Here is a 20,408-nt window from a genome sequence, read left to right on the forward strand (position 1 = left end):
AAAAATGTTTCAATAGAAAAATAGGTGGGCCAGGTGCAGTGGCTCAGGGCCGGGCGCGGTGGCTCACGCCTGTAAAACCAGCACTTTGGGAGGCCAAGGCTGGCAGATCGCGAGGTCAGGAGATCAAGACCATCCTGGCTACAATGGTGAAACATGGTCTCTACTAAAAATGCAAAAAATTAGCTGGGTGTGGCGGCGGGCACCTGTAGTCCCAGCTACGCAGGAGGCTGAGGTAGGAGAAAGGCGTGAACCCGGGAGGTGGAGCTTGCAGTGAACTGAGATCGTGCCACTGCACTCCAGCCTGGGCGACAGAGCAAGATGCGGTCTCAGAAAAAAAAAAAAAAAAAGAAATGAAAAGAAAAATAGGCAAAGAAAGCAAAGAGCATGAATAGGCATTTCACAAAGAACAAAATGCCTATAAGCATTTAAGTATCATTAGCGTTTGTAATCATAAAAGAAATACAAATCGGAACATGTGCTACCGTTTCCATTATCCTATTAGCAACATTAAAAATAATTTTAAAATTATAGTATTATTTTATGACTATAAAAATGAGCATTCATGTGCACAGAGACAGTGTAAGCAGACACCACATTTTTGGAGAGCAATTTAGCATTATGTGTGAAAATGCAAACTGTTCATAACCTGGGTACATCTGATATGTATCTGATAATTATATTTCTAGGAATTTATCTCAAGAAGAGCACACAAAGGGGTGAAAAATATACATGCATACAGATGTTCACTGCAGTGTTGTTTATAATAGTGAAAAATTAAAACAATCCAAATGTTCACCGACATAGAACTGGTTTAATATATTATACATATGTTCAATGGCATGTCATGTAATCATTACAAATTATAATACTTATTGACAATGATAGATATCAAAAAATATAACTGAGCAGGTTGCAAAATATCATCCTTGCTAGGATGCCATTTTCTTCCAGTAAAATTGAACATACACCTATGTAATCATAGATACATAAAGAAAAATTGGAGTGAATGTTCTCCACAATAGTAAATGGTTGTTTCTAGATGGTGGGATTTTGGAGGAGTTTTGCTTCTTTGTATGTTTTTTTTTGTTGTTGAGAGTGTATTTCTTTTTTTTTTTTTTCTTTACAGAAACTATGAAGAAATTTACATGCACACAAATGTATACAAACCATGAGAGGGAAATGGGAATGTACCTGAGAGTGTCATCAAAGCGTACAGTGGCTGCACAGTGAAAGATTATGTTTGTACAGGAGAGAAGCTCCTGCATGTCCTCTTTGCTGATGGCAAAGTCATTCTGACTGAGATCTGCATAAATAGCTCTGATCTTCTCATGCACATTTGGACAAACTTCTTTGACTTTCTCAAATAGCTGAAACATAAATATAGATCAATATACAAAAAATAGCATCATCATTATTACATTGTTCTTGTTTACAACAACCTGTTTAATTATACTCAAAAACTAGTTTTAGTTGTAATAATATTACTTAAAGAAGACATCTGGCTGGGTGTGGTGGCTCATGCCTGTAATCTCAACACTCTGGGAAGCCAAAGTAGGAAGATCACTTGAGCCCAGGAGTTTGACACCAGCCTGGGCAACATGGTAAAAACCTGTCTCTACTAAGAATACAAAAAAATTAGCCAGGCATGGTGGTGTGTGCCTGTAGTCCCAGCTACTTGGGAGGCTGAGGTGGGAGGATCCCTTGATCCCAAGTGGTGCAGGCTGGAGTGAGCCTTGATTGCAACACTGCATTCCAGCCTGGGTGACAGAGCAAGACCCTGTCTCAAAAAAAAAAAAAAAAAAAATTTACTCAAGAACCATCTACTTTATTTCATACAATTCAGCCAGTTTAGTGTAATTCCTGCTACATTTCATGTGAGAAACGTTTGAAAAATCAGTTCCAATAATCAGTAAGGTGCACATTTTGAACTTTTCCTGCAGGGTGAAAAAGTGAGAGTAAGTCATCCACATCCTGCCTTTATACTCTTTTCCCCTTTAAGCCAGCTTTATATTTACATATGGTAATAGTTTCCATTTATGACTGAGAATAAGTGTTTCCAGTAAAAAATTACCAGCCTCTACAAAGCCTTTACAAATTACAAGCAAAATTACCAACAGCTTGGTTAACTGAACTAAATTAACAAAATATCTTAGCAGCACAAACATAATTAGAAAATAACAAATAACAAATGAAGCAAATTTGTAATAGGTGAAACATATAAAAATGTTATGTAATCTCATTCTAATATAAATGGCAATTATTGTCTAGTAAGTACACGAGCTCATGTATTTTTTATGGGATATTAATTGATTTTTAAAATATTCTAATTTATTCATAATGGAGAAAAGGAAGAGCAGTGGCCATTTTAGCTCTAGTTACACTTACTCAGATAGAATAGATTCAGTACTTTCCCCTCCACACAGAAATTCTTAGATTAAATTGGCATTTCCCATGTTTTCAAGAAATATGATTTTAATAAAATGATCTTGGTTCCAACCTATTTTGATTAAATGGAATTTTACTTAGTGTTGGTGTGGCATATTAACAGTGAGAAAACAAAAAGTAAAGCTAAATGTTTAGAAAATTTAAGAGCAGAGAAAATTAGCCTGTGGTTTTAATCATAATATAGTAAAAGAGACAGTCCTCTTCTCTCCCTTAACCCCCAAACAGTATTTTCACCTATTTGTTGATCCTTAGTCACAGGATTAAGAGAGATCTATCCATTAGAGTTGTACCCCAGGCTGTTTTTATTGGGTAATAAAAAGTTGAGCTCAGGTAGTCAGAGAAACCATGTCTCATTTGTATCAGACAAGAGCATGTTCAGAAGCCATTCTGAGGATTTAATGAAGATGTCTAGAAAAGGGATGAAATCCACATATTGATCTGTCACGTTAACATACTTCAATTCTGTCTACCATTTTTCTGTACTGTAGGGGCAGCCTTTTCAGTGGTGTGTTACTGCAATTCTGAAAATAATTTGTAAGTTAGGTCAGTCCTCAGTGCTTTTGACATCTGGGATTGATAAGGTTGATAAAGTGTCCTGGGCACATTCTCAACAAAGAGGTCATTCTGACTCTTGCAGAAAGATCTTTAATAGTTTTTCTAATATTAATCAATCATAAACATGCTAAATGTTTTTTTCTAGAGTCAGATGTTTTCCCTCTTGATAGTTAATGTTAATTGTACAACAAACATGTTGAATAGTTTTGGATAAGCTTATCGAAAATTTGTATAATTTTCTCTTTTTTGATAACTAATTTGGAGAAGACTTTTTGAGTCTACATGATATATTTTATGTATTCTATATGATATTCACTAGAAATTTACTTAGGGTTCTGTGGATTTTTTCACTTTGGCCTGTGAAGACTTCTGACTACCGGAGAGCAAGATGGTTTCAGCATCCACCCTTCTCACAACGGAGTTCCTTACATATGATGTAAGTTGTCATATTTAGATTTCCTTTTGCCTTTGGTTTTTATGACTTTAAAAGACAGAATATACTGCTATTCCATATTATACTTTCAGACAACCTGTGCAATGTTGAACAGCACCAAGATCTCATATTTGCATTACTTTTCATGAGATCATTACAATTTTAGGAAATAATGTTCCAATCTGTGTTGTATCTATTGAATTGTATTTTCATTCAAGAATGCATATCTGAATGAACATAGTGCAGTTTTTTAAAAGTCTGAGTTTTTGATTTAGATAGTAGTTGATAATGTTCCATTGAAATAAATCAATGAATTGGCTGCATCAATTCAAACCACAGTGCTAAATGAGGATTCCATTTTACTACATTAGTCTTGCTTAATAATAGGACTTGCCCTGTCAGGAATCTCACCATACCGCTATAGCTCCTGAAATAATAGTCTTTAATAGTGCCACATCCTGAATAGAGTGACAGAGATGGCAGCCAACTGCAATCCAACAGGTCAGTGGTTTTGGTCATTTCATAATGCTATCCACAAAGTGAACTGCATTGGAATCACTAGTAGCATAATTAAAATGTATATTCCTGGGTCCTATCCCATATCCACTAAATAAGAAATTACTAGGGCACACCCAGGAATCTATATTTCACGCCAAGTCCCCCAATTGATTTTAAGACATACAAATGATGAGAATTTCTCCATTTAGAGTGCTAACATGGACAACGGCAGATGAATAACTGCATATGACTCATTTTCCTTTATAACTGCCCAGAGCAATCTTCACATCAGTAGCTTGCAAACTGTAGGCATGAAGAATCAAGGAACCTGGTTAAAAATTATTTCTTTATTCCATCCTCAGAGATCCTGGCTCGGTAGTTTTGTGTGTAACCCAGGAAACTATATTTCTTAACCACCTCCGCAGGTGGATCTGATGGTCCAGGTACCATAATTGGGAAACATTGACTCTGAAAAATTCATGTCTGTTCTTAAATTCAGGGCTTATATTTCCCCCTCTAGTTTGTAAACTCCTTGATTCTTTTTTTTCTTTTGTAGGGAAACTCTTTCTAATTTTTTAAAATTTTTGTGGGTACATAGTAGGTGTATATATATATATGGGGTACATGAGATGTTTTTATACAGGTACACAATATGAAATAAGCACATCATGGAGAAGGGGGTATCTATCCCTTCAAGCATTTATCTTTGAATTACAAGCAATCCAATTATACTCTTTACATTATTTTAAAATGTACCATTATTATTGACTATAGTCAGCCGATTGTGCTATCAAATAGTAGGTCTTATTAATTCTTCTATTTTTTGTCACCCTTTACCATTCTCATCTCTCCCCTCCCACTTGCCTTCCCAGCCTCTGGTAATCATCCTTCTACTTTTTATGTCCATGAGTTCAATTGTTATGATTTTTGTATCTGACAAATAAGTGAAAACATGCAATGGTTGTCTTTCTGTGCCTGGTTCATTTCACTTAGCCTAATGACCTCCAGTTCCATCCATGTTGTTGAATCCCATTCTTTTTGATAGCTGAGTAATACTCCATTGTGTATACGTACCACATTTTCTTTATCCATTCATCTGTTGATGGACACTTAGGTGGCTTCCAAATCTTAGCTATTGTGAGCAGTACTGCAACAAACATGGGAGTGCAGATCTCTTTGATATACTGATTGCCTTTCTTTTGGGTATATACCTTGCAGTGGGACTGCTGGATCATACAGTATTTCTTTGTTTTTGTTTTTTGTTTTTTTTCAGAGTCTCACTCTGTCACCCAGGCTGGAGGGCAGTGGCATGATCTTGGTTCACTCCAACCTTCACCTCCCAAGTTCAAGTGATTCTCTTGCCTCAGCCTCCTGAGTAGCTGGGATTACAAGCATGTACCAACATGCTTGGCTAATTTGTGTATTTTTAGTAGAGACAGGATTTCGCTATATTGGCCAGGCTGATCTTGAACTCCTGACCTCCAGTGATCCACCCACCTCGGCCTCCCAAAGTGCTGGGATTACAGGTGTGAGCCACGGCACCTGGCCCATATGGTATTTCTACTGTTTTTTGAGGAACATGCAAAGTGTTCTCCATAGTGGTTGTTCTAATTTACATTCCCACCAACAGCATATGAGGGTTCCTTTTTCTCCACATTAATGACAGCATTTGTTATTGCCTATCTTTTGGATATAGGCCATTTTAACTGGGGTGAAATAATATTTCATTGTAGTTTTGATTTGCATATCTCTGATGATCAGTGATGTTGAGCACCTTTTTATATGCCTGTTTATCATTTGTATGTCTTCTTTTGAGATATGGTTATTCAAATATTTTGCTCATTTTTTGATCAGATTTTTATACTTTTTACTATATAGTTGTTTGAGCTCCTTATATATTCTGGTTATTAATCCTTTATCAGATAGGTTGTTTGCAAATATTTCCCCCATTATGTGGCTTGTCTCTTCACTTTTTTAATTGTATCCTCTGCTGTGTAGCAGCTTTTTAACTTGATGTGATCCCATTTGTCCATTCTTGCTTTGGTAGCCTGTGCTTGTGGGGTATTGCTCAATAAATTTTTGCCCAGACCAATGTCCTGGAGATTTTCCTAAATGTTTTCTTGTAGTAGTTTCATAGTTTGAAGTCTTAGATTTAAGTCTTTAATCCACTTTGATTTGATTTTTGTGTATGGCGAGAGATAGGGGTCTAGTTTCATTCTACTGTATATGGATATCCAGTTTTCCCAACACCATTTACTGATGAGGCTGTCTTTACGCCAGTATATGTTCTTGGCACCTTTGTCAGAAGAGTTCACTGTAGGAGTGTGGATTTGTTTCTGAGTTCTCTATTCTGTTTTATTGGTCTCTGTGTCTGTTTTTATGCCAGTAGCACATTATTTTGGTTACCATAGCTTTGTAGTAAAATTTGAAGTCAAGAAATGTGATTCCTCCAGTTTTATTCTTTTTTGCTCAGGTTAGCTTTGGCTATTCTCAGTCTTTTGTGGTTCCATATAAATTTTAGGATTGTTTTTTCTATTTCTATGGATAATGTTATTGATATTTTGATAAGGATTACATTGAATCTGTATATTGTTTTGGGTGATAGTATGGACATTTTAACAATATTGATTCTTCTAATCCATGAACATGGAATACTTTTCTAGTTTTTGGTGTCCTCTTCAATTTCATTCATCAGTGTTTTATAGTTTTCATTATAGAGATCTTTCACTTCTCTGGTCAAGTTAATTCCTAAGTATTTAATTTTATGTGTGGCTATTTTAAAGGGTATTACTTTTTTTAAAAATTCCTTTGTAAACTCCTTGATTCTTATTCATCTCTTTATGCTTGACAGTATGCCATTCATTGAAAAGACTCAAATTTTGCTTATTGAATTAAAATTAATTCCCGTAAGATCAGTAACAGAACTGTTACAATAGAATGGAAGCCTGATTCCTGAAGTTTGTATGACTGTGATGAGAGATGGTCGATAGCGACTCCTAAACAAGAACACAAAGTGTTTCCTGAGTCCTCTATATTAACTGCCAATGGGAGTTTGAAGTAATGTGATTTCTCCAGTTTTTATAGCAGACCCTCTATTTTTATAATAATGACAAGACTGAAGGGACAAGATGAAATGGTGCAAATGGATCCTGGATAAGCACCAGCTCCTCTTAAAAAATTTTTTTTGGTGTGTTTGTTGCTAATGTAAGATATTAAAGTAAGAAAAATAGATAAAATCAAAATGAGCAAAGAAAAAACATAGTGTCAGAAATTTCATTGAAAGCCACCAATAAAGAACAATACAGTTATTTTAAATTCTAAGAGCTTATCCTGTTTCTTCTCATTGCATAAACTCATATTCTCTACTTGATGGCACAAGACCCAGAGGTAGATAGTTGAAAAGCTGCTCACCATCATCAAAACTCAAGCAGAGGGATTGCTGTTTATCCATTTTAGGAAACCTTGTTCTTTACAAGAGTAGGACACATTTCTGTGGTCACTGATACAGCTGAAAGGTGACCTAAGCATTTCAAACTGGAAACTTTGGGAGTGTTTCATTGATTTAACATTACACAAGCAAGTATTTCTCTTCTTAAATTGTTTTTAAATATGAGACACTATTCTAATTATATGAATAGTTACTTGTAGCCCAGAGGCAAGAGAGAAACTGCAAACTCTAAGTAAGAAAATTCAGCTGAAAGAGAAAACCAGAAAAAAAAATTCTCTGGTTTAAATAAACTCCTTGGGTATGACTTCTGTAGTCAAGACACCAAGACTGCATTTTTATTAGAAGTAGGAATTGGGATGGGGGCATTAAATGTATATAATGCTTTTGAAACAATTCAGAGGCCTTTAACATGGTCTCTCACAATCAACTAGTTAGCCACATGACCTCATTTTGGAAATATCCACAGGAGATTTGACCTCTACTTCCCAGGGCTCATTAAAGGAAATCAAATATTTTCTAATCATGAGAATCTTTGATCTTTATTCATTTTACTGTCTTTCTCTTCAAAAATAACTATATTATTTAGTCCCAATAACCCACCAATATTTGCTTAATATTTTTTTGGAAAATAAATGAGTAAGTTTGCTTAAACTAAGGGGCAATCTCTATGGAATATTTGGTGTCCCAAGTGAAAGAGACACTAACATTTTTAAGAGAATTTTTACAGTGCTGAGTAAAAACAAATCAATGAATTCTGCAAATTAGCTCTAAGTTGAAAACAATTAAACACAAATAAGTACCTTAATTTAAGCAAAAACCGTTATATCCAATGTACAGATTAACAAAAATTCACAAAATGTTAAAATTGTTGCTAGTTCACTAGTAACTCTCATAAGATGTGAAGGATTAATCCAGAAGTTTCTAATGCTTTAGCAAGGACATTTCTATAACTCCATAAGGCAGCATGGTGTAGTAGTATGGCTGTTAGGATTGCCCAGGAAGTTGCTCAAACAAACAAACCTATGTCCTGACCTTGAAGATTCTCATTCAACAGTTATTACTCCAAGCTTGGGCATCTATCTTTTCTTTGAAATGCTCTCTAGTAATTCTGATATACTCTGAAGTTGAGAACCATTGGTGTATTGGAAAGAGCTCAGGCCCTTAGGAGTCACGAAGGACTGTATTTGAATTCTGATTCTGCCATTGATTTGCTATGTGACTGGGGCAAATTACTTACCTCTCTGCGTCATCGTGTTTTTGCATATTTATCTAAAATGCCAGCTACCTGACTATCGTATTCTGTGATCTTAGAGAACTAAGCATATATTATGCTGTTCTTAAAGACAATTTTGCATTTAACAAAATTTTAGTTCACTTTACATAATATTCTATAATAAATGCTAAAGGCAACACAGTGTTTGATTCATCATCTTGTTATGCTTTTTTTTCCCCCACACCAAAGGTCAATTTCACAATTCTTTGAGAATTCTTTCTTGCATCTGGACAGGAAAAGAGCTAGGGTGGCTAGGAAGATGGAGACCAAACTTAAGATTATTTCTACTCAACAACAGAATTGGTGGCATCTCTGCATTATCCATGCTGGTGGATGGAAAAAACGCTGATACTAACTCAGAAGTGGCAAGCAATAGTTTCACTTTCCTTATGATATTGTCATCGAGGAAGAAATTTCCTAGGGGAGGCAATGCAGCATAGGAGGGAAACTATGGACTTAGAGATTAGAGACCTGCATTCCAATTTTGCTGTATCACTTGGCACAAATTACATAACCTTGGATAGATGACAACCATAGTGAATTAATATCTCATCTGTGCTGTAGGAACAGGCATACTGCAGAGATTTCTGAGGATTTGTGTAATGAAAGTCAGATGTTTGTGTTAGTGCCTACCATTTTGTAGGTCCCTAATAATAGGAAAATCCCCTTTCCACTTCCACAGCAATATTCCATTTCCAAAAACTGCTGATCAGAAAGCTGTGTTTTTTTGTTTGTTTTTTTGTGTGTGTGTGTGTGTGTGTGTGTATGTGTGTTGGGTCATGCCAACGTTTCTGATTCTATCCTGTGATTCAGGTGCTTCTAAAAACAGAATGTATGCTAAAATCATGTTGAACCTCATGGCTTGGTATCTTTTTGATCTCGGCTCACTCCAACCTCCGCCTCCCAGGTTCAAGTGATTCTGCTGCCTCAGCCTCCCCAGTAGCTGGGACTACAGGTGCATGCCACCACACCTAGCTAACTTTTGTATTTTTGGTAGATACAGAGTTTCACCATGTTGGCCAGGAGGGTCTCGATCTCCTGACCTTGTGATCCGCCCACCTCAGCCTCCCAAAGTGCTGGGATTACAGGTGTGAACCACCAAGCCTGGCTAATTTGAAGCTTTTAAGAAAAAGACTTGATGTGATTGGAGGAGATTTTTACCTTCCTTCCTCCCTTCCTCTCTTTCTTCTTGAAAGTAAATGGCCTGCAGGGGAGAGGTTGAATATCCTTTAGCTGATCTGACTTGAGTAACAGGAAAACTGGAAACTACTTACACTAGAGGCCTCTTGCATTTTGTGGGATAGTTTCTTAATTCTTGGGGGAAAACAAATGAACAAACAAACAATAACAGTAATGGAACACAACTGGCTTTGGAAGTTTAAATGCAAGTATTTCCAATTTTGGCAGTTTTAATGCAAATGTTTCCAATTGCCTTTGCTTTATATAGAGATTTAACAGAATCATTAATGTCAATCAGAAATTCATTTTTGGAAGTTGAGAACAAGCAGCTTTTATACAGTGAAGCCTGGGGCAAGCATGAACACATTTTTTTTTTCCCTACAAAAGAGTCTGAAAATTAACAAGAAACTTATAAAATAAAATTGACAGTTCTACTGTGTGCTTCTTTAATTCTTGGGCTTTTCTTTGCAGATGTTTCCTAATTCAAAGTTTGTTGTTTTGTTGTTGTTTTCTTAGTTCAAAGTTAATTTGTTTACCTCTTAAAGATTAATTTTTCTAAGCCTTCTAGGAACTGCCACACAGTGATAGTCTCAAAAGGATTCAATAAACTAGTTCATAAAATGTCCCTATCTTCTATTGTCTTAAATCTAATCATGTTCTGTGAACTGTGGACCCAGTGTGTAACCCTGCATGATTTATCCCCCAGAGTTCTCTACTGTATTCCCAAGTTGATTTACCTCAGTGGCAACTGAGGGTTTATTGAGTAATCGACATTTTTCCAGAGAAACTGGTTTGAAGGATCCAGTGCAACCTGCCAAGCTCTGTCTTTGTTTATAAACCCACTTGCTGGTGATATCATTCAGGATAATCCCTCTCTAAAAACCTTGAATTTTGTCTGGTCTTCTTGGATGAGGAATTCTGAACCTGGTACAATCTCATTCTAACATTTCTCTAATATACTAAGTACTCGTAATATACTTTACTATAACTTCACAGGAAAAGGTTGACCATTTTTGGTATTATCTCAATGATACATATTTCAGTGTCTGAGCTTGCACTCATTCTTAAGTAGCTACATCAGTTTTAATAGTTTCTACTACTTCGGGTTTTATTCCCTTGGTATAGATATTGTCCTTTTAATGTTTTCTTAAGGAATTATTCAGAGTAGATTATTAGCAACTTAAGATCCTAAACAGATATACATGGGACATGGTTGTTGTAAAAAGAAACATATTGGTAAGACAGTAGGAAACTCAAAATGCTTTCAACGTTTCTTTGAACTTTACTACTGAATTATTTATTTGCAACTCATTCTCTGGTATAGTGGGGAAAAGTCATCCATGATTTTTTAAGCCCAGATATATTTAAGACAACAATAAAGGTAAAATATCAATTTCACTATCTACGTTTGCTTTTCACACAATGAAAAGCTGATTGGTTCATAATTACATGAGCATATTTTCCATAAGTAAGAGATGAAACAGCAGCTTGGAAACCCTTCGTCTGTGGTGAGCATGTTCACATTTCAACACATGAAATTTGGTGTGCAAAATTTCCCTAGCAGCTCCTCAGATTTTATGAAAAACTAGAAGATAATTTTTTAAAAAGCAATGTTAAATACTTAAAATCACATTTCTAATAAAAATAAGTCAAACTATTTAATTTTGATAAATAATTTCAAAACTAAAAATGAACTGAACTTATACTTGATGACATAATTTTGTAAATTCATGTTTGATGTCTGCCTCATTCTGATGTATTTACTACTTTACAAGATAGGAGTTTCTTTTCTTCCACTGTAAAAGTATAATGTGTTCATTGTATTTGGAAAACGTGGAAGATAGAAGATTACGGTTCTTATTTTTTCACTATTATAGAGGGTAATTTTTCCTCACTATAGAAGTAGCATAATCACAATTCTCATTTGAAAATTTGAAAATGCAAAAAAAAAGTAATTCAAGATCACATCAACATTTAGGGCTAATAGTTGAGATTATACTGAATATAGTTTTTCATCTGTTTTTGCACCAATATATTACAAGCCTTTTCATGTCATTTACTGTTTTATAAAACATGATTTTTAATGCCTGAATACTTGTCTAACACTTGTATGTATTGTTGTTTATTAGTCATTCCTCTATTGTAGAACATTGAAATTGGATCCAAGTTTACCATAAGTAATACTATAATAAAAATATATATTATTTGTGGTGTCTCTGGTTGTTTCCTTAGAGTGACACCTTAATTATCTTTGTGAGAAAGTCCTCAAGAATCTTGCCATTAATTCATATACTTTTCCCCCTATTGATATGTCCCTTTAAGTGCTCTGAAAATAAGAAACTTAGTAATAAGAAAGAAAATTAATCTTCTCTTCTGATTCTTCAGTTCTAGTTCTCTGTGGCCAATGGATTTTTTAAAATCCCTTTGTCCACAGCATCTCCCATTTAATTGTTTCTTTCTGACAGCAGGGAAACTGGTAGTCAGATGTGACAGTTATACATACCATAAAAGGAAAAGAATGAAGCAGATGTCTGAATTTTGATACATAGAACAGATGTCCTTTTGATCATATTTCCTGGGGGATATAGCAGTAATCAAAGGCTAACTGGTAACATTTTTGGGTACTATGTTTTAAAGAAAAATTTCCAAGCCTCACATAGCTGACATGGTTTATTTACCTTCAGGAACACTGTAGTACTTGCAGTGAGTTAGAATTCATTCATAATTATGTGTGACTGGAGAGATGTATCGCTTAAAAGCTATATCAGGCCCTACTTAGGAGTAAGTTACAACTGCATTTAAATCACTCTCTTTATGTCAAACTCGTTAAAGTTAAATGGCAACATCTAGAGGGGGTCTGGATTAACATGAGATAAATATTTGCAGAATCTGATGCCTACTGGAAGAAACTCTGACCCAGACAGGAAAGTTCTTCAGAGTAAAAACTAAGAAGGGTAAGAGTAGCTATGCAATAGAAGTAAGCCTTGGCCTGGACCCAGACAAGATCATTGCATAAGAGGTTGGTTTCAGAAGTAGAGTTGGCTGAAATTAAGTTTCGAGTGATATGAAGGCAGTGTTAAAGTAAATCCAAACTCTTCTTTATTGCTTGACACTTTTCCAATCAGCGTTGACTTCATTCCTGGTAAGCTGATGTAACATGCTGAGTTCTGCCTTATTTTATACTTTATTTGGCTAGAATTTGGGGGAGGGGGTAAAGGTGCAGGTTGATTATTTAAAATGTGCAGGCCACCTCCACCAACTTTCTAATATAGGGCTATTACTTAAGGGAACACACCCATAAAACTTTGATTTTCTAGTAATTCTGCTTTTGTGCATTCCTAATTTAAGACTCAGTGAGGGTGAAAGAGTTTTAGATTTGGCAAACACTGCACTATTTTCTCGAATTTTTTGGATTTGCTAAAACCAGTAACAAATTTATTACCCAATTTTGTTTTTCCTTTAACTTTTTTTCTGTGTGTTGCCACTGTATCGTCCACATCTGGCCCAGTGCTTGACACTTAGTAGGCACTCAGCCAATACGTACTGAATGAACAAGTTTAATGTATTCTGGTGTTTTTTTAGTTGTTAAATGATGTTGTGCCTAATGCATACTTCTTCCTTCTTTCACTTCTTCATTAATCCTTTTGTTCATGTATTTTACTTATGTCAAGCTGTCACATTGTGTGCATGAACCAAAGGATTTATTTTTTCTTCCACAGCTCCAGAGTCAGCAAATGACTGACCTTAAACCTGAAAGACCCATTGGTTTCCGCCTTTACTCTTGCAGAATGAGTTATGAAGCCAAAGACCGCAAGAAGAGCACACTTCTTAACAGCCACTTCAGAGGTGACAGCCAGGGAGTAAGAAATAAGGAAGAACCTTCCAGAGGATGGAGTCACCACAAATAATGATGGAAAAGAGAGTAGATTTAGAGGCTACTTAAGGAATTTCCCCATTCCCAGTGTAGGAAGCTTCTCAATAGTTGCTAATCAGGATTTCCTTATGGTTATACTCTAGGGACTGCTGCTTGCCAGCCTGTCTTCTCTTTTTTGAATAGAAGGTGTCTTCGTTTGATTTTATTTTTTCTTCAACTTCGCTGTTCTACAATGACAAGAGGTAGAACAGAAACATTTTCTACCTCAACATGGGAGGCAGAAAATTCGCCGTTTTGTCCAAGAATATCAAACCAGAAGCTGAACTATCTGGATCTGATAGAGAGGATAGTCTATTCCCCCCTGGACTTTGGACTGGATGCAATAATGGTATGAGACCCTGGGGTAGGAATGAGTGTCTTCTATGTGTGGGAAAGACAGGAAAGCAGATATTTGGCGACCTAAAAAGAAGGCCATGGCAGAACCTCATTAGTTGTTCAACAATCCTATTTTCCTTTTCTCTTGGCCACACAGCTATGCATTTTCCAGCCATCCTTGTAGTTAGATGCCCAGTCACGGTTCTGAGAATGGTATATGGACAGATGTGATGGACACTTCTGGGCCTGGACCATAAAAACCTTCCACATGATGTCCAGTGCCTCTTTTACCCCATTGACAGTTGGATATTGTCATTCAGAGAGACCTCAGATGGTTTAGAAACCATGTGCAGAAGATGGCAACCTTCCCTCAGCATGGATCCTTATATGACCGTGGAGTGCAATGCCTTCTACCAATTACACCTACTGTGTTTGAGAATCAAATTTCATTTGCATTAAGCTACTGATTTGGGGGGGGGGGTTAATCTCCTTCAGCACCCACATTAGTACAACTCATGCAGAATGGAGAGTTAATGTGAACACATATGGCACAGACTGGTGAAACCTAGGGCTTTAAGATTATGGATGAATTTCTGATTATACTTTCCTTTCCTTCAAAAAGTTTTTTTCAAATTAAATGTTGTAATATAAATGTGAATTCTTAAATATCTTTCTTTTTTTTTTTTTTTTTTTTTGAGACAGAGTCCCGTTCTGTCGCCCAGGCTGGAGTGCAGTGGCGGGATCTCAGCTCAGGCAAGCTCCACCTCCCGGGTTCACGCCATTCTCCTGCCTCAGCCTCCCAAGTAGCTGGGACTACAGGCGCCCACCACCATGCCTGGCTAATTTTTTGTATTTTTAGTAGAGACGGGGTTTCACCGTGTTAGCCAGGATGGTCTCTATCTCCTGACCTTGTGATCCATGCGCCTCGGCCTCCCAAAGTGCTGGGATTACAGGCGTGAGCCACCGCGCCCGGCCGGAATTCTTAAATATCTGTCTAATGAAATGATGACTAACTATAGAAAAGAGAATGCAGGAACATATACATCCTCGATAAGAGTGTGAAACTGATGCAGGCAATCTAGAGGACCTTGCCTAGGGATAATGAACAACAGAACATACCTGGGTAAAAGAAATGAGAGGTTACTGATAAAAAACTAACATTTAGCCAGGAGTGGTGGCTCATGCCTATAATCCCAGCACTTTGGGAGGCCGAGGCAGGCAGATCGCCTGAGGTCAGGAGTTCGAGACAAGCCTGGCCAACATACTGAAACCCCATCTCTACTAGAAATACAAAATTAGCCAGGCATGGTGGTGGGCGCCTGTAATCACAGCTACTTGGGAGGCTGAGGCAGGAGAATAGCTTGAACCCGGGAGGCGGAGGTTGCAGTGAGCTGAGATCATGCCACTGCACTCCAGCCTGGGTGCCTGGGTGCCTGGGTGACAGAGCTAGACTTCGTCTCAAAAAAGAAAAAAACAACAACTAATATTTATATGGCACAATATAAAACATTATTTTATACTTAGGATCACATTCAATCTTTGCAAATCCCTGTGAAATAACTATTATTATCAGATCCAGTTTATGCATAATAAAAACAAGACTCATATAGGTTAGGTAACTAGGCCGTGGTCTCTCTACCAAGCTCTATCTTTCTGATTGAGGAGAGAGTATCTAGAGCTTCAGTGTTCTTTTTACTGCCCTATGCTACCTCCCAGTACAGATATAACAACTAAACCAACAAATAACCTGTAATTGAGGATTTAGACTTTTAGCAGCTTTAACCATCCAAAACATAGCTGTGAGACCAAAAAGAGAAAAACAGTTTACAAAAGCCCATATTTATTGCACCAAGAAAAAGCCAGGTCTGTGAAATATTGCTTAGAATTTGTGTACTAAACTCAGCATAATGAATGAACAAATTCAGTGACTTCATTTTCTCCTAGATTACAATAAATGGAAGACTTAAAATGATGAGAAAAATAAACACAGCAAACTTCAGTTAACAGGGTAGAGGATGACCCATTGAAAGACTGGGCATTCATGCGTGGGAGGGAAAGGCAAGTCCTATGAGTGGTAGACAGTCTGAGGCAAGTGCTCTCTCTTTTTGTTGTTTGATTCTAAATTTAGGACAACTGAAGAAAGGGCCTTGGCCTGGTCTGGATCAAGTTGGTATGGAGCCCATGAGAAATGAAAGATGATTCATAAACATACCCAGTTCATGCCAGGCAACAGCAGAGATGACCATGAAAAATGAGCCACCTGAGAATTCCCAACTATTCTTGGGGAATGTCATTAATTACATTTTTATTAAAAGGCAGGAATACCCAAGCTGACATATGAGTTACAAAGGCAAAGTAGAATTTCCCTCTATGGATTTTGTTAATGTAAAATATAAATTAATAAGCTTTTACTAATACAAAACATACCCATCAATTCATCGTCTTCAATTCAGAAAGAACTAAACTAGAGTTCGATGGTATCTTAAATCCAAAAAATCAAAATAAAAACCCAACCAACAGCCATTTGCCAAATTCCTGAGTGCTTAGGACTCTTCATTTCTAGTCTAGCAAATGTCTTCCAGTTGCAATTTTAAACATTTTTTCCCAGATCTTTCAAGAAACCTGTAATAGTATCAAGTGCAGCACACAAGGCTAGGTTTCTGTAAGCACTCAGTCTCATCTACCCACCTTTGCTTTATACAGGCTCCTAAATTCAACCCTAGAATAAAAAGTACTTTTCGTTTGTTGTTAAAAGTCCTTTCTCTAGTCAGGTGTGGTGGCGGCTCATGCCTGTAATCCCAGCACTTCGGGAAGCTGAGACCAGAAGATTGCTTGAAACCAAGAGTTTGAGACCAGCCAGTACAATGTAGTGAGACCACCATGTCTAAATAAATAAATAAATAAAGCTGGGCATGGTGTCACATATTTGTGGTCCCACCTACTTGGGAGGCTGAGGTGGGGGGATCACGTGAGCCCAGGAGGTTGAGGCTGCAGTGAACAATGATCATGCAATGCCCTCCAGCCTTGGTGATAAGAGTGAGACCATGTCTCAGTAATTTAAAAAGTCTATCCTCTGCCTCAAAGGGACTTTGTTGTTTTAAAACTATTGAAAATGTGTAGAAACATATTTTATGTTTATTAAAACTATTGAAAATCTAAACCAGGTGTGGTGGCTCACACTTCTAATCCTAGCACTTTGGGAGGCTGAAGCAGGAGGATTGTTTGAGGCCACAAGTTCGAGACCAGCCTAAGCAACATAGTGAGATCCCATCTGTACAAAAATTTGAAAATTAGCGAGCTTTGGCAGTCTGTGCCTGTATTCCCAGCTACTCAGGAGGTTGAGGCAAGAGAATCCTTTGAACCCAGGAGTTTGAGGTTACAGTGAGCTGATTGTGAACTGTACTCCAACCTGGGCAACAGGAAAAAAAAAAAAAAAAGAAAAGAGAGAAAAGAAAGAAAGGAAGAAGAAATGAATGTTTTAAATTGAAACAATTACTATAGCATCAAAATGCTCATTCGATGAGATGGAAATTTCTTCTTGTCTATCTATTTCTCGTTTTGCAGCAAAGGCATGATTATATTTCTATAAATTTTTGCCTTATGTAGTCAGATAGAAACATGCAGAGTAGGCAGAGCCTAGGCATCTACCTGAAAGAAATACCCTCCTGCATTTTCTTGAACATATTAACTCTTCCTGAGCTCCAGTGGGGCTATCTCTGGAGTCCTTTTCTGGTCGCATAATTTTAAAGCAGGTGTCACTTGTTAGGGTGGCTTGTTCTTTTTCTTCACAGTACTTTTCAAAGTACTTAAATATACATTTATTTCTTATGAAACTTGTTTACCTCACTGGACTTTAAGATCTATGAGGTCAATCCCATATGTGTTTTGTTTTCTACCTTATTGCCCCTGTTCCCCAGGCACAAAGCAATATGTGCCTGACATATATTTGGCTCTCAATAAATACTTGTCATATTTGTGTGCTTGTTCAACTTTTCTCACTCTTTTTGTGTGTAGGTGTGTACTTTCTTGTTATTTCTGGACATTTACAGATTTCTTTATTTTGCCTGAAGTTCAGCTATGCATTAAAACTATTTTATGGCCGGGCATGGTGGCTCATGTCTGTAATCCCAGCACTTTGGGAGGCCGAGGCGGGTGGATCACGAGGTCAGGAGTTCAAGACCAGTCTGGCCACGATGGTGAAACCCCGTCTCTACTAAAACTACAAAAATTAGCCAGGTGCGGTGGCAGATGCCTGTAATCCCAGCTACTCGGGAGGCTGAGGCAGGAGAATCGCTTGAACTCAGGTGGCAGAGGTTGCAGTGAGCTGAGATAGAGCTACTGCACTCCAGCAGCTGGGTGACAGAGTAAGACTCTGTCTCAAAATGAATAAATAACCATTTTATAAAAACGTATTTTATCTATTATCATTATTATTATTTTTTGAGACAGAGTTTCACTGTGTTGCCCAGGCTGGAGTGCAGTGGTGCAATCTCAGCTCACTGTAGCCTCTGCCTCCTGGGTTCAAGCCATTCTCCTGCCTCAGCCTCCCGAGTAGCTGGGATTACAGGAGACTGCTACCATGCCCAGCTAATTTTTGTTTTTTGAGTAGAGATGGGCTTTCACCATACTGGCCAGGCTGGTCTCGAACTCCTGACCTCAGATGATCTGTCCATTTCGGCCTCCCAAACTGCTAGGATTACAGAAGTGAGCCGCCATGCCCAGCCTTAACATGATTAGGTGTTTTATATTAGAAGACATTTTTCTGGTCCTCTAAGGAGTTGGCAAACTTCTGTAAAGGGCCAGATAATATTCTCAGCTTTGCGGGCCATGTGATTTCTGTCCCAACTAGTCAACTAATTCACATTTATCTTTCCTGTTGTCATCAGCATCAATTGAGTACAATTTTTTATTATTATTTAAGTAGTAGGAAATCATATAGCTGTCAAGATAACAAAGACCTTCACTGGGAGTGTCAGGCTCTAAAAGATAAAGCTCCAACTCCCTCCCATATTTGAGTACGAATTTAAAGCTAATATTTGCTGAGTGTTTACTGTGGTTCAGGCAGTATTCTAAATGCCTTTCCTATGTTAACTCATTTACATCTCACAACAGTACAAAAGATAATGATCAGTATCATCTCCATTTGGACACTGAGGCTTGTTATGTAAAGTCACACCACCCAGAGGTGGAGAGAGGACACCAGCTCAGGTCTGTCTGACTCCAGAAACTATGATCCACTCAGGATGCTAAGACCCTAATACCCATGAGTATCTGAATTATCAAGCAGGTATTCGCCCTTCTCCAGTAGCCGCCTTGCCTCAGGAACAGATAATCTCACCACAGCTCCAGGGAAAAGCTTATTGATCTCCATGCACTCTTACCCTCTAGACAGTGATTGGCTTAGTTCTGAGGTTTCTGAACAAATCAGTACATGGCATACCTCAGGCCATAGGGGCTGGTCAGAAATGGACATGTAACCTCAACTAGGCTGATAAGATGGGAAGGAAATTTGCTGAGGGTTTTTAGAAAACACGTTTCATCCATCTTGAAATTGGGGAGAAAATCTTGGAGAGGGCCAGCCTCTCTTCATCTGAAGATTGCCATATATGTGTGTGAAGCTTGAAGCTACAGCAAACATCTTACTGATCATGAGGATAAAACCAGAACAAAGTGGCAGAGTTGAGAGACTCAAAGACCAAGGCAGCCAGAGCTGTAGTTAAATCACAACTGCTCACCACTCTAGTGCTGGATTTTTTCCATTGTATAATCAATACATCACCTTTGTGTTTTAAACCAGTTTCAGTTGGGTTTTCTTTCAATGGAATGTAACTTGACTGATGCAATTATATGAAGTCTTTCAAAATCTGGCCTCAGCATACCTTTCTAGTCCTTTTTTTACTTGTTTAGGGTCTAATAAATTACCCAGAGTTTCCCAAACACACCACACCATTCATGCATTTGCAAGCATGATTCTTTCTGCTTTCATTACCCTTTGCTCTCCTCTCCCTTGAGAACTCATGTTGGGTTGCAATCATGTTCCAAATGTCTGTCTCCAGCACTTCATGTGGCTACATCATTTTTGTCTTTACATTCTTTGCCATTCTCATGCACTTAACACATAATAGGCACTCCAATAAGTGTCTTTAGGATTAATAAAAATGATGGGCAACATGGAAATCTGAATCACAATAGTCTTTCTCTACAAGATACTTAACCATCTACATCAATGCTGTCTGGTAAAACTTTCTGTGATAATGGAAATGTTCTATACCTGCCCTGTCCAGTAAAAATAAGCCACTAACCACATGTGGCTATTGAGCACTTGAAG

General features: G+C 37.5%; 1 protein-coding gene across 3 annotated transcripts in view; it reads right to left on the reverse strand.

Moving 5' to 3' along the window:
* FAR2 (fatty acyl CoA reductase 2) overlaps positions 1-20,408 on the reverse strand; it is a 189,411-nt gene that overhangs the window by 38,595 nt on the left and 130,408 nt on the right. For all 3 annotated transcript variants that reach the window (XM_011979574.1, XM_011979576.1, XM_011979575.1), the window contains one exon: positions 1,192-1,367. In XM_011979574.1, coding sequence (XP_011834964.1) covers positions 1,192-1,367 — 176 coding nt within the window. The remainder of the gene's footprint in view (positions 1-1,191; positions 1,368-20,408) is intronic.

This window comes from Mandrillus leucophaeus, unplaced genomic scaffold, assembly GCF_000951045.1.
Source record: "Mandrillus leucophaeus isolate KB7577 unplaced genomic scaffold, Mleu.le_1.0 Scaffold203, whole genome shotgun sequence".
Classification (NCBI taxonomy): Eukaryota; Metazoa; Chordata; class Mammalia; order Primates; family Cercopithecidae; genus Mandrillus; species Mandrillus leucophaeus.